Genomic DNA, 20,372 nt, shown 5'->3' on the forward strand with positions numbered 1-20,372 from the left:
AATATTATCCAGAGCAGGAACTTAACAAGTTACTTTGTTCTTATGGTGCGGTTTAATACTTTTCTGGTTTTACCCTGTGAATTAATTATTAAACAGGTTAGACAGACTACATTACAAAAGACTAGAGCCTGACTGAAAAAAAATTGAAATCCTATATGAGAGATTTTTTTTTTAGGCTTCATATATTACAGTTTAATCATAAACTTGAGGAAAATCGACAACTTCAACTATTAATATTGACTCATATTAGCAAACATAAACAGTTACCAATATAAAAGGCTCACATAAGCCAACATTATCGTTCAACCAATATCTTAGTCGGGCACTAGAAAAGACAGCCCTCAAAGAACAACCTCAGTGAAACAAGTGATGGAACAGTCACCACAGAAAAGGAAATAATTTGCATTAATTTGATTGCAATGTAATTTCCCTTGAGAACAAGGGATTGAACCTTTTATGTATACAGTCTATGGATTGAGCAAGGTTTTAAAAGAACGCAACAGATTACTCAAGTTTTTCCTGTCTTGTGTCTAAGCAGAGTTTTGGAGCTATATGAAGAGTTATAATGCCAATCTCATTCAAAAACTCAAAAACACACATTTGAGATAATGTTGCCATGAAAAAAAACAATGTGTACATGCTGTGTTAACCGATGCCTGTTGAGACAGTGTAACCAACATTGTAGGAAGTCGAACCTCTTCACGTGTTGGTCCTAGAAGAAAGCCACTGCTCACAAAACTGCATGATTTTATACAGCTTTAGAGTTGTGTTGATAGGGGGCTTTAGAATGTGCAAGAAACAGGACATTTAAAGGTCACACTATAAATCTTTCAAAACACAGAATAAGACACCCAAGGCCTTAACCTGGCTAACTATGACTCCTGACTTGAAATAATAGAATATCTTTAGAGAAGGTAAATTAACAAGGAAGAGTAGCCGAACCTTTCGCCACAGAGCTGTTGAAGACAGGTATGATGCATTCCCAGGGCTGCAAGAGGATCAAATCTGTCATGAAAGATAAAGACCATCACACAAAATGAATATAATGAAAGAATGAAATCTCAGTAATTAATTGTCTACATACTTATGTCGCAGTTCGTTCTTAAATATAGACCCTTTCATTATCGTAAAGTAAGTAGTATTTCAGTTTTTTCAAACTTAAGGTTTCCTCATTGGTTTTGGCGACTTGGATCATCAGAAACGTTTATGTATTCAATATTCCATCTGTGTCTGTTTGATATGCTGCACAGTAACCCCTCCAGTAAAAACAATGTATAAACAAGGTATAGAAGACGTTCTATCTGGTAACAAGATTTCCCCTTCTGTCTTCCTCGTAGGACAAACTGTTCCTCAGTGTAACTTGGGACCTTAAAGGATTCATAAATGTAAGTACAGAATATAAGCTGTGACTACTAACTAAGGAAATATCAGCTTTGGATTTACACCTCTGTTTCAGGGGGAGAAGTGAACCTTTGATTTATCTCTTAAAAGAAAATGTCCCATATTCTACTCAAACCCTCCTGCTATACATTGTACTACGTTGTTGCCCATGTAGCAGGGGTGCTGAATGTGACACCATCATTTTCGTAACCAAAGACCCATTCTCTCTTTCTGCAGATTTGTACACAGGTCCACATCCGCCTCCCCATGCAGAACTCCAAGAAATGAATAAAGCACCACAACCTATAACGGGACCCCCCTCCATCCCCCACCCGGCCCCCTCCCCTGGCCTGTCACAGGTAATGATCCTTGCTACTTCCCTTTCTGTACTGGCTCTTGAAGGGCGTGTTGCTTTGTCCCACTTTGTTTCTCACGGGGGAAAAGGGCTCTTGTAACACACAATGAAAAAACAGATCACACAGCAATGCACTCTCTAGTAGGGAAGGGTTACAGCAGCAGAGGATGTTCCACTATGTCTCAGAGAGTGCCTTAACGCAGTCTTTGTACTAAACAGTAATTGTCAGAAATAATAGCGTGAGCTGCCAATGTAGCTTGTGCTACAAGGAGGCGAATGGTTGACACCTGGGTCTGTCTGGTTCTTTAAAGTAAGAGGGCAAGAGTATGATCAATTCAGAAGGTTTTACCTCCTCAATATTTTGTGGCTTCCGGTGTAGACCTCATCGCAAGGCTCAGTCAAATTTTGTACAGACACAATGAGCGAAACTTTTACAGTTTTGTTTTGGTCCAGACGACATTTACGCTAATCTCTATTAACGACTGTCTGCACATGAATGCAGATCAATTTCGAAGTATAGTCAATGCCTTTGTCAATGTGTTTCATTGCTTTAGCTCTCCACACAGACTGTTAACTTGAGGGCAACCAAAACCTCCTCAAACATAATTGATCAAACTGGAAACCAGCTCCAAAATATTGCTCTTCACCTGCAGATTCTGTAAATGCACATGAAGAATGTATTTATAGATATTAGCTCACCCTTAAATTGAAAATAGAAAAGATGCTGGTATCATGAGGGGAAAAAAAACAGCAACCTGAGCATAAATATTGGCCTCACTACCTGTGCACTTGTTGACCACTTTTCATCCCACTTCGCTCCCTGTCCCTGTATCCCATTCTTCTGCTGTTAATATCACTTCCTGTCTCTTGCAGCCCTCATACCCCCCCGGGCAGCCCCCTTCTGTTGTGTTTGCCTCCCCGCCGCCTCCACAAATGAACCCAACACCACAGACCCGGCAGGTAGGCCTGCCAACTGCTCACCGAACCCTGCATCACACGGTGGTGGATTAAGGTCCATTCCTGAAAAATAATTACTAAGTCTATTACAAATCTATAGTATAAGGCCCATATTTAGAAAAAAAGAGAGCAGATTTTTGGACCAATTCCAAAAATGTCCTCCACAAAGCAAGAATGTTCTATGTGTTTCTTTCTTCAGAATATAAACAGTTTCTTTCAGAATCTTTTAAAAGTCTGGATACTTTAGATTATGTGGTGCTGATGAGCCAAAAGTATTTCAATAATTTGTGAAACCTACAGCAAAGTATAACTAAAAAAAGATGCTCAAAACTCCTAATTTTAACACTCTATAAAGTGACACATAGCCTGAAATTACTACTTTATTCTTAAGTTAACTTAAGACTTGTTTCGTTATACTCCGACTTTATCTTTGTAAATTGACGTTTCTCTCATAATCCCAATTTCCCCCCCTTTAAGTGGCCCTAATACTCCGGCCTACATATCAGTGACAGAAGTTGTCAAGTTATTAAAACAGTCTGTCAAACTGCACCTTTTGCCGTAACTTCCACACAAGCGAGTTACTGCAGGGCTCCAGAGTTTGACCATTTTGTTCACACATGCGATACAGATATAAAATACAGAATACAATACAAACCTGAAATCTAATGTAAAGCAAAAACCTTACATCCTGTTTACTGAGCTGGTAACAAATATGGTGGTGTATAGTTTTATTTATTTAAGATATTTTAATTTTCATTCTAATTCAAATGCCGGACGGAATATTCTTTACAATTAAGTTCTTTGCTCTTTGAAAGGATGCATTTGCATGATTATGCTATAATATTATCATTATACCGGCGGTTTAAAAGGGTTTCAAAATAATGATGGCGTTATATAATTTTCGCAACAATTTGTGATATAAAATAGCGTCCAACCAAATGTGGTATTGTGACAGGCTAACCTTAATATTTTTGATGATGATTTTGATTAAGTGAGTGTTCCTTGTTCAGATTACAGCTTTAGTTCTCTGAAGATTTCTTTCATATCCAGGCAAACTTTGTACATAACATATCTTGGACTTATTCAATATTGAGTCAAACTGAAATCGAATCAAGACCTTGTCAATCAGACTTTATTTGAGAGAACAGTGGCAATACCCAGCCCTAGTTCGACATTAGCAATATATATATATATATATACACCTTTACTTGACAGTTCCCATATATATATATATATATATATATATGGGAACTGTCAAGTAAAGGTAGGTGAATTATTACAGTGCCAAGCTATGCACATTTGTTGGTGCCCCTAAATTAAAGTATGTGCTAGTGCACCTAAATCAAATAGTTAGGCTCCCCTGTTCAACCACCGCTCTGTCTAAGCTACGTTCATGTTGTATATCTAAGTTTAGTTTTTCTGTTATTCCTGGCCCTCACTTCTGTCAGAGAAATCGCAGACAAACTAATCCAATTATAAATCCTGGATGGAAAGTATCAAGGTCTTTTGTTAAGCATTACTTCTTCTCCCTGTCGCCATCTGAAATCCTCTCTGTAGTAAACACAGTGTAGAGTCTTTTGAGCACGTGTTTAAATTTCTCGGAACGTTTGCATGTTTGTTTGCTTCTCACCAGTCCTGCACCATTTTAGCTGTAAGTATCAGCCTGCCCTTTATACGCCTCACAAATTCTAACACCGTAGTGCGCTACATGCTCGCACCGGCCTTCTCTACATGGTTTAAACTCCTTTCTCCGTTTTACTCCTTGATGCTGGACAAAAGGCAACGGCTCCAACTGTAATTCGTTTTAGAGTTGTATTTGAAGTCAGTACTGCTGTATTGATCATGTTAAATTATTTTTTTTACCAATTTTTTTAGACAAGATGGTTATATTGTAAATTAATTGTAAATAGCAACTACTAGGTGACCACAACAAATACAAGAACCTCTGCTGTAATGGTCAGGAAAATGTCATTGATCTTGTGCTTTCTCTAACCTCTGCTCTGTCTGCCTCTCCTCCTCCTCTAGTTTGCCCCAGGGCCCCGACCTTTACACCAACAGGTACTAACAGCACAAGTGACTAACATGACAGGGTTTGGATAGATGGGGATTCATTTCTTTAAATGATAGACTTGCAGTTTCCAAATAGAGATGTTCCAATGCTGATTCTGATACCTGTATTTAACCATCTGTAGACACCAAATACTAATCCCATACATTTAAACAAATATCAACTTATATATTGTATTTTAACAGCTGCATGTTACTGCCACATTACGGAATTGATGGTTTTATGTATTTGTTTGTCAAAGGGTTTAATCTGAGTCAGGTCATATAACAATGATAGCAGACAATAAAGGCCAGAGAATTTCTTTTATTATCTAGTCATAACTGAAGAATAACACAAATATATAAATCTTCTGTTACTGATGTCATGAAGTTTTCCAGGTATCCTTTATTGTTTTTAGGAAATGTTTGTACATATAGTTGTTGTTAATTAACAACAGTAATAGTTACCTCCCAATAACGCAAGAATCTGGATTCATAAAAAAAAGAAATAATTTATTTCATTAAATGATGTACCAAACATTTTGATTGACCTGAAGAATATACAATGACTTGATGGAAAATAATTTTAGTTGCCATTATGATTTCAGATTTCACCTTTTGTACATATGGGAATTTAAGCATTACATTTAGACAATGACCAAGTTATGAGTCAGCTGTATATATTGGCCTATTATTAATATTTATATCCAACAGGTAAAACCCTTTTTCCAGAACATAAAAGGATATAATATTCCTGTGGTTATTTTGAATTCGAAAAGCAGAGCGCAGTCTGACTGATGTATTACAATTCTCAGCCCTGTCTGCAGTAATTTCGTCATAGTTTTCCCATTACAGTCTCAGATGTTTGGACAACCGTCATCCACAGTCATGTGATGATGAACAAACTATTTTTAACGTGTGATACAGATAGATCAAAAGTTGTAGTAATGTAAGACAGAAGAGAAGTAATTAATATGTGATGAGGTTAACCTATCTGAAAAGTTTATTTATAATGATGGACAAAATTGAACAGTACGCAGATAATTTTGTTAACAAGACAGAAGAGGCTTTTTTTTTTAAACTGTCACGTATTATGTCCGAAATCAAAGGATCTTCAGTTAACTAAAATTTATACTAAAAAAAATCCTGTGGTGTCCTTTGGGCCATTGACTTTGATTTGTTTTTATTTGATATCTTAAACTTAACCTGCTCCAGGTCAAGTAGGCGGTTCAGGATTAGTCACCATGGTGATTTACCTTGATAGGAAGTGAACCAGCCTCATTGGACGGAAAAAAATATGCCATACACACTGCAGATCCTACCTCATAGTACAGGCCCCCTCACTTTTCCTCTGCTACGTCAAATGTCTTTTTGGTCCTCACATTTGTTTGCTAAATTAGTTAGTCAATACCTTTTTTATATGCAATGTATTTTAGCTGATGTAGTTTCAAGAAGATTTGACCTAGTTTATGATTAGTCGATGTTCTGCCTATTGTCTGCATGCTGCTTGTTAATTCACTGCTTGGCTCAGAATGGATGGTTCCTGGGCTTTCTCTAACTCATGGTGGTTTTCTCTTTCTCTCACTCCTTCTCTTCCCACCCTCCTGTTGCCTCCATATGATGTGTGTCTGTGTGTGATCTGTGTTTGTGCTGCTGAAGGGAAACTTCAGGTCGCTACAGGTAACTCATCCTTTTTCTTCCAGTTATTCCTTCAGTCTTCTCCCCCCCCCCCCCCCCCCCCATCCTCATGAGGAATGCATATGTGTGTGACTAATATTTGGCAGCTTTGTTCTTTGTTGGCTTGGTGTAATTTCGCTGGCTACGGCAGTTAGCTCCCAGGCGAGCAGCAGAATGTCAATGAGGAGGTTCTGAATGAACCTGCATTAGCTGCTTTATCTCTCCAGGCAGGCCAGACCAATATGTTTCCAGTTGGAGTTTTGCCACAGATTCATGGGCAAGCTTTGAGCCTTGCTGTTAGGCTGGACAAGCCACCTCCACTTGGTTAAATAGATTAAATCAGATCTGGGTACTGGGGGTATGTTTATGTCAGAGGTTTCAGAAAGATAACCAAATAATTCCCTTGTTACTTTGTCTCTTTACTACCTAATTCATCCCATTAATCTTCCAACATCTTCCTTAAAACCTGTTCACCTCTCGCTTGTCTTTCCCACTATCATCTACATTTGTTCCATGTCCTCTCAATATCAATCTCCATCCTCACCTTTCCCTAACTATTTATTCTCACCTCCCTGCTGTTTAGCCCTACTACACCAACAGGGGCAGCTTGCCTCCTGGTAGTGGGCCGCGAGGTGTCCCTCCCAACAATGCCCCTCGACCCGTGACGCCCACCCATGTCTACCAGCCAGGCCCTGGCTCCCAAATGATGATGATCCCTGGGCAACAATTGCCCTTCCCCAACTCGCCTCAGGGACCCGCCTACTTCATACCGGGACAGGTAGGGGGCACAAACTGGGTTGTTTTCAGCTAGTGACACTGACAGATTGTCCTTGCACAAACCAGATGGTGTTAATAATTGAGCAGACATGGCACACCACATTTACACACAAACATTTCTAAGTTGATGAAAATAGAAAAAAAAACATTTCCTTTTTATGCCTGTGTAAATATGAAGCTTTTGTTATCCACCCATTGTTGTAATAAATGTTCTATACATTACAGACACATGGTATTAAATCCTGCACAGGTCCATTTGTGTACATCATTACCCGCAATGGATAAGTAAAATACAGATCTGCTGGAAAACTTTAATATATAACACGTGACGCAACCCGTGATGTTACACGCATGCAATATACACACCAACGGAATTAGGCCTGCGCATGGTACTGCGGCTGAAACTTTTCACGCAGTTGTGTCGATGGACTCATAGCCACCCTCATAGCCCTTTCTGGTGGACAAATTTGTCCCTGATCTTCCTACACATTAGCCGAGATCTCCTTCCAGGAATTGCAGCCATCTGCCCGTCCTTGTATTCCGTCAATGACGGGTTATACAAGTGGTCATACTTTCGGAACTCTTCTGCAAAAACGCTCTTCTATTTGGTCCATATTCGTTCTTCTAAATCTTCCTTTATTTCTGCCGGTATTATGGTGCATGAAACCGGAAATGTGATTCCGGAAAGGATGTAATTAGCAGACCAATCCCAGCCTTGCGGGCTGCGTAGATTTGTTGTATAGTTAAAAAAATTGGGCAAACGCACGCAAGATTGGGCAGGCAAGAGGCTCTTGTGCCTGCGTGTCTCTGAAAACGCAGAACCATGTGCCGGCCTTAAATACGCACTCACATAAACTAGGTTATGTCCAAGTTGTAGTCTTGTTAAAGTATCTGCATTGTCACAGCAACTGTGCTACCTCCGTAACAACGTGCCAAGCTTATACATTGTTGCACTTTTTACAAGTAGTAAAGCCACTGAGCAAACTGTACACAGTTACGTACCTTGAGATTTTGAAGAGAGGGGGACTTATCTTGTGTGCAAGTCTGAGTCACACTTTTATACCTTTTTTATCACTGTCATATGATTTTGTCTTGTTCCTCTCTTTCTGTCTTATCTTCCATGTTCCCTTCTGTTTGTTTCCTTAGTACCGGTCAGCTACCTACGTGGCCACACCCCAGCAATACCCAGTCCCAGCAGGCACCCCAGGCTTCTACCCAGCCACCAGCCAAGCTGAATATGGTACTTATGGTAAGAGGCTCTACCTGGGGCCTCACTTGTGCCACTCACACACACAGAGAGACACGTAACAGGGGTTTTTAAATTGACCCATTTTATACTTAGATCCAGCTACATTGATGTTAACAATAACCCTTGTGTTTACACTGAGCCAATCAAAGCCACCATACTGCTGCCCCAGTATCTCACTTTTCCCCAATGTGGTGTCGGAATCAGAGGCAACAGAACACTGTCTGCCTCTGTCTCATCACACCTGTTACAACCAGCAACCACAGGTCAAACATCTTCCAAAGTTGATCAGTTAAGGAAGCAAAAAAAATGTAGACTGACATGTACCATGTCCATAACATTACGTTTCTAACACTCCTTAATGGAATGGTAGGAATTATTTTACTGAAGGCAGGCAGCATGGCATGCTTACAAAGATAACCAAATCCTCCCCTGTGGTAATTGATGACTCACATATTGCTGTTACAGAGGTAGTTGTTTTCAAAAGGTTTTTTCACTTATCTTTTCATGTTTTATCTTTCGTCCTTTCGTGACTTTTTGTTTCTTTGTGATGTTCTTAGATGCTTTGGCAATCCGGGCTTTTTCCATTTGCTGCCCTGGTCACCTAAAGTCTTTTCATATCAATGTTTACGAAAAAGAAGTGATCTGCCTTAAATCAATCACTTCTAATGATTTTGCTATAAATTATTGTTGTCCTATTCTCAAAGGCCAAATGACTCTGCATGTTCCTTACATCTTCTTGCTTCATAGAAGCTCAATCGTCTGAGAATCTGTAGCAGAATGTTTAATGTCTGGGGGGGGTGTACCTCAGAACCAAAGAGCAACGACATCCGTCAGTTGTACAGTACATTCACAATCACACACAGAAATCAGCAGAGATGACTGTCAGCTAACATGGACCATTAAACCATAATGAAATGAGGTTATAAGACAAGCTTTTGTCTTGGGGACGTGTTGAAAGTAAAACATGTAAAAAGTTGCGTTCTGTCATAGTCTGAGCAACTAGAGTGAAACAGGTACACCAAAAAAATATATTAAAGCATGAATGTGAGTGTACATAACATAACATCTGTATTTAGCATTTCAGATTCCTGTGTTTATAATGCACATAAAAAGTGGCTGTCAATAGTAATTAATACATATTAATGTATCTCTGCTTTTTAAACTCTTTATGTATTACCAGCACATTCTGTTTTCATAAACATTCATAACTTCACATCTACAAAATGCAGTAGCACTGCAGACATGTTTCCTTCTGATCCTGTGGGTTGTCGCACCCTCTAGAGGCGGCTGCGTGTCAGTACACCACAAGAACTGACAATGCCCGAGCAAACTTGCTGACCCCCCCCCCCCCCCCCCCCCCCCCCCCACTCACCCAGCAGGCATCTAAACTATGTGTTGTCTTTGTTTAAACTGTAGCTCATCAGCAATCGAACGTGCAGGCCTGAATAAAGGACTGTAAAAACACAATTCTTCCTATTAGGCTTTTCATGCCCATGCTCTTTGCACCTCACCATGCAGTACAAACAGCCGGGGATGTGCATGGTGCTCGGACAATACCTCTGCATACTCTGCACTCGCGTATACAAAGCTGTTAAGGGAAATATAGTTTTCACACAGAGGCGTAACAGGTTTGTATGAAGCAGAAAATTTGCCATTGAAAATCAGTGATTAAAGCAGCTAAATTAAGCCGAGATCAGTTTATAAGGTTTTTCAAGTACATTATTCTCTTGAAGGGGTTTGTTATGTGTTGGAAACAATCACAATGTAACTATTAGATTTAATTCGGGCTGCATTGAATAGCAGCGAGTCCAATCAATTATTTGGTTTGAGCTCATCTGAGAATTTACCTTTATTTAACTTAAAACAAATTCTCAAATTTGACCTTATTTTTGCAACCATTTGATGTGTAGCATGAAATCCCCATTTTCAGTATCCTCCTGCACTAAGTGAATGGATATGTCAACAACTCGACTCCATTTGCGATAAATATTTTCATTGATCCTGTGTTCTGAATAGTATATTAATGTTAATGAGCCCCATGTTAAATGATGAGTTAAACTTTGAGCAGGATAAGGCATGCTAGGTTTAAAACTGAATGCATTTGAACATATAATCGACATCAGAGCACTGAAGCCTACAGTAGCAGTCATCACTTTCTATTGTTGATATTCTCAAGGTAACTGTTCAGTGATCATTATATAAAATTGTTTGTGTACTAAGTCTGTAAATAAGAAAGAAACAAAAGTGATCACCTATGAAATGCTGGTCTTACTGGCTATTATGTTTTGGCAGGGTTTAGTGTCAATTTAGTCACTTTCCTCTGCTTGGCCGAGCAAGTCTTTTTCTTCATATATCAGGCAGTCAAAGAAATAGCTTTTTGGCTGTCTATGGTGTTTATTTTAGACTGTCTCATATGTTTGTGTTGGACAGTGTGTCACATTGCTTGTTCTGGAAGTCACATGTCACGACATAAGGTTGGCATATGACCCTAAATACGTGGTCATATGACAGTGAGACATTGCTCTCAAACTCTAGCCTCTGATCTACTGTTTGCTTTGTAAACATACACTGGATATAGTGTAGGGCCAAGACAGTGGTACAGATATATTGTGTTTCTGAGTGGGAATAGTTTTTTTCTTTCAGCACCATCATAAAGCTTTGGTAAAAGTCCCAGAATATCATTCTTTGATCCCCAGGCCACAGGCACTTTTAATTGGTGCCATCTCTTTGACCACTGATACCTTTAATAGCCATCAGGTAAAGACACACACTCGAACATAGTGCTGCTGACGGAATATCTATTTATAAGACTCCTTCCTCCAAAGTTGAGTGATCTGCTGAAGTAATCCTGCACTCATACACACGACCCAACCCTTTAAGTAGTAAACAATCCAGTGTATACCAGCATGGATCACATCAGTTGTCTGTTGTGATAAGATAGGGGCAGCCCTCAGCCGAACTAGAGCCCCTCTGACTCACACAACTGTACAGTTTTGTTTGCCTGCCAGTGCACTGTGGAGAGGGAAAGGAAGGAAGGGAGGGAGTGAGGAAGGTAAAAAAAAGTGAAAGGCAGGGAGGAATCAGGAAGGTCAGAGGGAGGAGCAAAATGGAGACACGCTGGAAGAGGGAGGGCTGAGCATTAAAAGAAGTCATTCTGAGAGGGCACCTGTAGAGAGGACAGGAAAAAGTCAGAGAGGGGGGTTTGAAGAGAAAACCCCTCTCCATTTTCTGGTTAAACGCAGATCTGCTTTCAGCAGGCATTCAACATGGGGAATCGTGGGTCTCAAGAGCAGCAGCATTCTGAGGGTAGGTGTCATCTAGATAGTGTGTCTCTTTGCAGTCTGAGTGTCTCTCATTGCTCTCTCGACCTACTGCACTTCTTGAGGCATATCTCAAGCCTCTTATTTACAGTATCGGGACACTGTCCAAGAAAAGTCTCATTCTGGCTTTCTGCTTTCCAGCATGTTCCCCTTGAGCCCCTCGCTGTCCTCCTCTCTCTGTATGTCTTCCCTCCCTTTCCCTCTTGCACGCTTGCTCTCTTCCCCCAGCCGGTGTGGGTTTTGACTATATTTAGGCCGAGCTGCTCCTGGTCAACAATGCAGACTCAGTAATGTGAGTTAGACTGAAATGCATGCAGAGGGGGAGAGGGGCAGAGCAGGAGCTAGCCACTGCCAGGCTGAAAGATAGGCCTTCTCAATCAGAGGATTTCATTATCCCAGTCCTTTTGAAAGTGGGCAACAACTGAGCTGGACTCTAGCTGGGGTCAGGTACAAGGCCAGGTAATATCACTGAGCTCTTGGATGTCTTGTTGACGTTATTGACAGGGTAGGCAAATCGAAGTTCTTTGAAATGTTGATTTTTTTTTTTTTACTCTTTTCAGGAGCTGTTTTCAAGCTGTCTTGATTTAGTTTATGAATTTGATATGATGATATCTATATCCTTAAGAAATAAGAGAAAACAATACACCGAGGGAGAGATTGATTGGTCATGGCCTGACGCCCTATACCTGTGGTGATCTCCAGATGCCATTACGACTGTGCTGTCAGATTCAACCTGAAGGGGAATTCTGAGCTTACGCAAGAGCAAACGGAGTCTACGGAAAGACACAATTTAAAATAATATGTTTATTTGTTTTCAGTAACTTGTTCCTTCAACTGCTGGTAGAAAATTGGCTGAAATTATTAATCAATTAATACATTCAGAAATCAACATTTCATGTAAATATGCCGAGAACTTGGTGTTCCCAAGATCCAAGATGACATGATTGTTAGTTATTGTCAGTAACATCATTACAAATATTCAGAAAAACTGAATATTTGTAGGCAGTATAAATATGTCTCATTAAGCTCAAAGATTTGATCAAGTAATGCAAGGAAAAAAATTCTACATGAATTGGAATACAGTGGAATAGATAATCAGTAGATACTGTCAGGAAAGCAGCGGTACCATCTGAGCGCAAGGCTTCGCTTTACCGAAACGGTTGGGATGTTTCTGTGTGTTAAAGTAAATAACAAACTGGTTTACACAAAGATTTGACCTGGTATTAAATCACATAATTTATCCTGATGATATGATCACGATGTCCTTATATGGCTTTAATTATTATTATTTATTCTTTTACAGTCTCTAAACTCATTTATTTTTCACTTAGTTGTTCATTCATGAATCATAAGTAAATTTGGAAAACTTTTAAGTTGCTGTGATAACAAGTTTAAAGGTTTGACTTTACCAAGCTTTATCTTTTCAGGTAGCTTTATCGTGCTAACACTTACGTTTAAACACTTTATTTTTATAATCGAGGAATGGAACTTTAATAACAGTGTCATTACACAGATTGTAAACGGTTTATTATTACCTCATCAGATATATTCCTTAAATGTTAATATAAGCTTCCCACTTCCTCAGCTGGCACTGAAAAGCCTTAAGTACCTACTAAAACAATTACCTCAGTGTAATGGTATCATAACTTTGTACTGGACATAAAAGAGCAGCTGTTATGCTGTAAAATCACATTTCACATTTTAGATGCAGCAGAACTTGACTTTAGGAACATTATTGATGTCGACTGTCATTGTGTAAATACAGCTCATTTGTTGTCTTGTGTGTTTATGACGTGTAGTATTAAATCATAACGTGTTGGTTGACGTTGTTCTCTCTGTCTGATCCACAGCAGGGGCCTACTACCCTGCCCAGCCACAGTTCACCCCCTCGGTGCAGGCGGCACCGGTTATTATGAACCCCGCCCCTCAACAGCAGCAACCACCACCTCAGCCTCCACAACACATCCCGACGAAACGGGAACGCAAACCGGTACAGTTACTATTCCATTACACAAAATATGTTACATAACTTACTTGTCGTCTTGATGAACCCATTTGCTGTTTTAGGGTTTCATTATTCTCTTCTTTTGTTCTTATGATTCCAAGCAATAACCTTTTATTAGCAGAATGAACCATTAACCTGCAACAGGCTTCTTACAGTGTTAAACATGTTGGAAATATGAATAACTGAGTAGCACAGACCTTAAAGAACAGTTTGTTTAAAATGGAAAGTGTTATCAGCTCTATTTGAACAGCATCTGTGTATCAGAGGTCGGGTACTTAAACTCTCACTAGTCTTTTTAAATATTTCCATGTGAAGACGTATGTGTTTTTACACATTCTTGTTGAGAAAATCCCATCCCCAAACAGATACTTTGAGATAAACTCAAGGTCTTAAGATACATATTGACTTATCTGTATATCTACATATACAGTTGTGTCAAGTACTTCCTCCCTATTTCTTTTATTTGATTCTTTGGGGCATTAAAATGTTTCAGATCATCTACTTATTTTAACATTATTTTGACATCATGATTAAACACTGCTTCAGCTTTTAAAGATATAATATGTAATACTTATACTATGACTAAAAATGATGATTAGACATATGAAATTCCAAATTTTGGGAAGTTAACAGGAGTTTCATTTTGGTCGCCTTTTTAATTACACCATATCCTGTTTACCGATAGCTTTGCCCGTCTCAACTGTAATCTCTTGGGCATATGACGAAAGAAAACCCCCCACAGTTGGCCAGTTAGACCTCCGGCTGTTTACTCTGTCCACTGTTTGCACTGGACACTCATAATGGATCACGATTAGTCATTGCTGTTTGCTGCGTAATGTAAATAACACTCAGTAACATGACTTGCTCGTGTCAAGTAGATTTTCATTGGCAATGGTGGTAAAGACAACTCCCATTATCCCACGCTGCCTCACTGTCATCAAACCAGATCATTTTGCTAATGTTTTGCAGAGAGAACCATAGAGGCCAAAGTTTTAATTGCATGTTTAAATTATCATTCCATTTATTGAAGGTAAAGGGCAAAAAAGTATTTCCCCCGAAAACCTATTAACTGGTTGTGATCATCCCCAGACATTCACACCACTACTACCTACCAGGGTGTTTAACTGTTGGTACACGATGCTCTTATTCTGGAATGCCGTGTACACTTTTCGCTAGCTTTCCGTAGGTGGACCCATGTCCTTTAAAAAAAGGCGACTTTTTCCACAAGCTGTTTTTTGGCGAAAAATAACAAAAATAACAGCTTGAGGGGGGCGCGGACAATTTTCCTCACCCTCACTGAGACGACACCCTGCAGAGTTTGTGCGATTGCTCTTGTTTCCTCTTTAATTCAGATATTCATTGCTTTATAAACAGTCTTTTTAAAGACTCACTCCTTCCTTAGTAATACCTTCCTGCACTTGCAGCAGGCCTATTCGTAGCCTAATCTAAGGAGTAATTTGCTCCACAGTCATTTTTAGAAAGCTCAAGAGCTAGCCCTAGCTAACTTCTTCCAACTGCAGCTAGACCTTTTCTCCTTAACACCTACCTTTACATCTTCAATCATCCACCGTGTTGCAACAAATAAAACACCAGCACTTGAATACTATTCTGTGCTGTCCCTGTCTACACTGTGTACTTTTCGTTTTGTTAGGAACCATTGCCTAGCACAGCCTTATACATTATTTGTATGCAAAAGAGCTGTTTGCAGTTTTGTTTCACCGTCACTGGCACGACTGAGCAATGTCCTCAGTGTGTTTTGTGTGCCGAGGTGCTGGTACGTGACAGCATGAAGCCATGCAATTTAAAAAGGCACCTCAACACCAAACACCCCGACTTGAAAGTGAAGCCAGTAGACTTCATTAAAAGGTAAACGTGATGGCCTCCAGCAACAACAATCCACCATCTCCAAGCATAGCCAAGCTATCTATCTATATATTGTGGCGTACTTGAGGACGGTGGTGGTGGCGAGCGGCTCGGGGGGGCCCCAATTACCCCTAACCAGCTTTCGGGGGGGGCCCAGCTTGCAAAGGTTTGAAAACCCCTGCTTTAGATGTTTGTCTGAATTATTTTGTGATCTTTTGCTCAGATGATTCGTTGAAGTGCTTTCACAGAACTTTTGGTCAACCGAAGATTCCCCCCAAACTCAACTTTTCTTAATTTGACCCTTCTGTTTTGGAATGGCTGTATGCTTGGCCTGGGTTAAGGCTCTGGAGCTACTTCGGATTATTCCCTGTCATTACTGTGTCCTCCTCAAACACTTCTCATGCCTTCTTTCATCCTACCTGGTTTTTCCACAATGAAGATTTTATAGTGTATGTTTTTCATATCACAAGCTGAATTTGGTTTATTGCTGTTCATGTGCATGACTTCTATATAACTTTGAATATAGAATACTTGTCTGCTGTTATTTTTTCCTACATTACATCTGGGCCATTTTAGAGGTCAGGTAAACAATTTACACAATCTTCAGACCCAAGTTCACAGCTTTTAAAAAATAAAAGCTGTTTTTCAGCTCCGTATAAAACATAACGGCAAAAAAAAAATGTTTTGCTTTTCACTCGGATAACAAATTGCTAAATAGGAAATTTATTTATATTTTATTTGTATAGAGCAAAATCATTACATTCATTATCTCAAGGTACTTTCTGTAGTAAAGTAATACAGAAATACAATTATAGTCAATATTGCTGCCATGAGGGGGATCAGCACATGCAACACCGGAGATGTCTGTCTGTCCAATATGGTGATATATAAATAATCAAATACCAAAATGATGTGTTGGCGATTGACCCGTGGTTTGACCCAGTTAGTGACCACTGCTGTGCTGTAGATTATCCAAGGTTGTAGAAGAAGGAAACAGACTCCGTCAGAGATGAAGACACAGGATGACTGGACCTCTAATAACACCGGAAGCGGTGTTATAATTATTCAGCGGCGCGACATCGCTAAAACAACATAGCGGGAAACATGAATCAAAAATGGACTGTCTCAATGCAGTGTCGTCCACGTCTCCATCGTTATGCATCTCAGTATCGAGAAATGTTCACACATGTAGTCCACAGACTGAAGGCACATACTCTGGACCGGTTGGAGGAGACCGGGTACGGCGGTTGGCGACAGACTCTGGACACGGGTCGGGCCCTTCATCACCTGAGCTACTGCGCCCACTGGGGGAACCCTCCGTTCACGCGGGGGCCCCTCCGGCGGCAAAACCGGTTGTCATTTTTATGTTGAGGCGGCGGGGGTGTTGTCGGCAGTTGCTGAATGTAACTTATAAAGTAACTTGTAATCTAACTTAGCTACTTTTAAAATAAAGTAATCTGTAAAGTAACTAAATTACTTTTAAAATCAAGTAACTTGTAAAGTAACTAAGTTACTTTTTCAAAGTAACTGTTAACACTGGTTATCTTCCCATAACATTAACATTAGTTTTTAAGGTGTTTTGGACTAATCTGACGGCTTGTTGTGTTGTATTCTCTTTGATTACGATTCAAGCCCTACAATGCCAGGTGCATCAGATTTGCTCCACAAGTTATGCAATATAACACCTGTATGATACCTTTCTTCTGTCCTCTGGTGTAAAATCAGTGCACTGCAGGAAGTAATGGGCCTTTAACTGCCATATGCAATATGGCTCCCGTCTATATGAATATTTTCTGTATTGAAGCAGCATTTAGTTGCATCCTATCCTGTACTCTGTTCACTAGTGAAATTATATACTCCTTTTTAAATACCCAAAATAATAGTAAATGTACCTGTTCAGGTGAAGGTGGATTTTCTTTTACTTATAAACTATATCTATTGAAATGTTCCCAATGCAGTGGACAATGTTTCGGACAATAAATTGGTGGTCATTGAAACTTCTTTTATACAAAAAAAATGTCAACGGACTTGCCAAATGTATTTGTCCAAAGATTCGACACTTTAATATCGAAAAATGTGAATTTTCTTTTTGGATATGCCAGGATTCACAGGGGTAGAAAAAGATTGAGGTGAACTCGACCATAGCTTGGTGTTCTGTAAAGGCCGAAATATATTCGGGTTGCACGCACGCATGCACTCAAGACACGCAACACGCCCCCTTTCATGCCCTCTGGCGGCTTGCGTGCGTCCGCCAATTTTTCTAACTACACGATAAGCGACGCGAGCCTCACGCAGCCCGCAAGGCTTGTGATTGGTCTGCTTACTACATCCCGTCCGGAGTCTAGTTTCCGGTTTCATGCCCCACATTACGCGGAAATAACGGAAGATGTAGAAGAACGAATATGGAACAAATAGAAGAGCACTTGGCAGAAGAGATCCGAAAGTAAGACCACTTGTATAACCTGTCACTGACTGGCCGATTTGTCCGCCAGAAGTAGGCTATGAGGAGCCGGAGTGGCGATGTAAATAAACAGTGTAAAGAAGAAGACGTCTCTTCTTTGTGTGTTGGTCATCGAAAAAAAAAGTTACTCCACCTAGTGTTCTGGCGGCGAATTGCGTTGCAGCACGTTAGAGAAGTATAAACCAAAACGAGTCCGTCGATGCAACTGCGTGGCCTTCCGCGTCGCAGTAGCAGGACTATAATTCAGCCTAAAGTCTGAGCTGCTGTGCAACATATTCCCCAGTTCTACAGTATGTCTAGTGTTTCCTCTGCTCTCAGATGGCCCTCGCCTGGTATGTGGTAGCTCTCTGTGAACTGAAGCACCGGTTTGTGCCTCATGTAATCTTCGTCTTTACAGTCTGGCTGATGGTCGCATTTGAGTCACAAATATACGCCACTGGTTTTCCTAAACACCTTACGCCAGAGACTCCTCTATCCAGTTAAAATAAGTTTGTTTTTAAACCTGTTTCGATTGCAGTCATCTCCTTGATCTAAGTTTTTTCAACTTTTTTTTTTATTACAGTCTCTGTTGAATCATGACGGGCACAAACATGCACTATGTGAACAGGTTTGGCTGTGTATGGATTGTCTCTCGTAGTGCTGATAATCAGCTTCTGTCACTGTGTCTTAGAACTGGTTTTGTCTAGTTTGGAGCTTTTCTGTGGTTAGTTTTGGGCCTGACGGGCAGAGTCTGTTTTACTTAATGGAAGCTGGGACTTGAACCATTGTTTGTCCTCATCTGACCAGACATTAAACATTACATGCTATGTCATCTTTTTCTCCATGTAGAATCTTCCATATATTAAGGCTTGGTTTAGTAAGAAGCCTGGAAAGGGTGTCTCAGCGATCAGTGGAGGGACTCTGCTCTTTCGCCTCGATACTCTCACGATGTCTGGGTGCCTCTCGTCAAGGTTTATGACTGCTTATCAGTGACTGTTGTCACCTGGGGTGGACTTTGTCCCTGTTCCCATGGGCTAAGGCCGTGCTTCGATGTTGGCTTCAAGGTCCTGATGCACTGTCTCTGTAACGCACATCCACACAAAATATCACTCAAAGAACTGTGGCATAAAACCGCTTGAGTGAGTGATATCCCTAACTTCAGCTGTGTGACCCTTTACTCACAGGACTGTGTGTAGACGTGCACAAGTTTTATGTAGTTGCATAATGCTAACATCATGCATTGGCTGAAGCTGTGCAAACTAACCTCTCAACTTTTCTACTCCCTCTCTCCCCCTCTGGCTGTGTGTCAAAGGAAAAATGTGGAGGGGAGGGGTGTGAGGGACATATCAGCACATAGCCCAGCTCCACGTGGCCATCGGCCTCCTCCCTTTTCTGAGCCGGAAGGGCTAACCATCCAGCCTTCCTCTGCTGCTGTGGCAGCTCCCACCCCCTCCCCATCCTCCCCCTTCTCCTCCTCTCAGAGGGAGGGAGCCTGAAACTTAAATTGAGGAGAAACTTGAGTGTACAGGATGACAGAGCAGAGAGGGAGAGACAGAGTATGAGGAAAAAGGGGGAGTTTCTTGTCCCAACTGCTGCTCATTTGATAATAAAAACTTTTTTTCCCGTTTTGAAACCCTCCCATTTCCCTAACCCAGCCCCTCCTTAACTCTCCGGCCCCTTCAACTCTGTGTTCGCCTCTGTGGGCGGGGGGTGCGCATTCCAATGCCATAGCTTTACAAGGCCAGTCGCAAAAAATCCTTTTTTCACCCCCCTCCCTGTACTGTTCAGCAGTGTAAGAGGGAGGGAGTGAGTCAAGTTGCGAGCTAGCTTACTGACAGTCAGGCCCAGCTCGGTCCTGCTCTTCTGGCGTGTAGCTCACCCTGGATGTGTGTGAGTTTAGCTGAAGTAAACCGAGGGCTACATCCACCCACCACCCTGCTCTGCTGGGTTTAAAGTCCAACCCTGAGGCCCACTGGATCTGCTACTCCAGTCCCAGGATGAGAGAGGCCTGCTAGTTTTTGTAATGCTCCGAGAGGGGAGTTGATGACAGGCTGAACCAGGTTAAGGTCAGTAGCAACAAGCCAATATTGTTGTTCTTAAAGTCAAAAGTTGGCCAGAGATTGTAAGTGACAAACCAGCTCTCTGTTATTTTGCACAGTTAAACTCTTGTCTAGTGACTGGGTGCGTCCCTTTATTTTGTAGCTTTCTGGCTCATACCACTTTCATGACAGCACTGACTTCCAAAAGTAAGTATTTGTGGAGTGAGTGAGAGGAAAGGAGTGCTGACTAGAAACACGTTTGCA

General features: G+C 40.7%; 1 protein-coding gene across 6 annotated transcripts in view; it reads left to right on the forward strand.

The window, feature by feature from the left end:
• The first annotated feature begins 1,337 nt into the window (after window positions 1–1,337).
• Window positions 1,338–20,372, forward strand: part of LOC133952332 (eukaryotic translation initiation factor 4 gamma 1-like) — a 34,975-nt gene continuing 15,940 nt past the window's right edge. The window contains exons 1-8 of one of the 6 annotated variants that reach the window (XM_062386733.1): window positions 1,338–1,385; window positions 1,618–1,739; window positions 2,609–2,695; window positions 4,718–4,750; window positions 6,398–6,418; window positions 6,999–7,193; window positions 8,339–8,441; window positions 13,612–13,751. In XM_062386733.1, coding sequence (XP_062242717.1) covers window positions 1,665–1,739; window positions 2,609–2,695; window positions 4,718–4,750; window positions 6,398–6,418; window positions 6,999–7,193; window positions 8,339–8,441; window positions 13,612–13,751 — 654 coding nt within the window. In that variant the 5' untranslated portion in view covers window positions 1,338–1,385; window positions 1,618–1,664. Of the gene's footprint in view, window positions 1,386–1,617; window positions 1,740–2,608; window positions 2,696–4,717; window positions 4,751–6,397; window positions 6,419–6,998; window positions 7,194–8,338; window positions 8,442–11,586; window positions 11,748–13,611; window positions 13,752–19,822; window positions 20,136–20,372 lie in introns of those variants that run through there. The other 5 variants (XM_062386734.1, XM_062386735.1, XM_062386736.1 and 2 more) reach the window with 5 other exon arrangements.

The sequence above is a fragment of the Platichthys flesus genome, chromosome 4 (assembly GCF_949316205.1).
Source record: "Platichthys flesus chromosome 4, fPlaFle2.1, whole genome shotgun sequence".
In the NCBI taxonomy this organism is placed as follows: Eukaryota; Metazoa; Chordata; class Actinopteri; order Pleuronectiformes; family Pleuronectidae; genus Platichthys; species Platichthys flesus.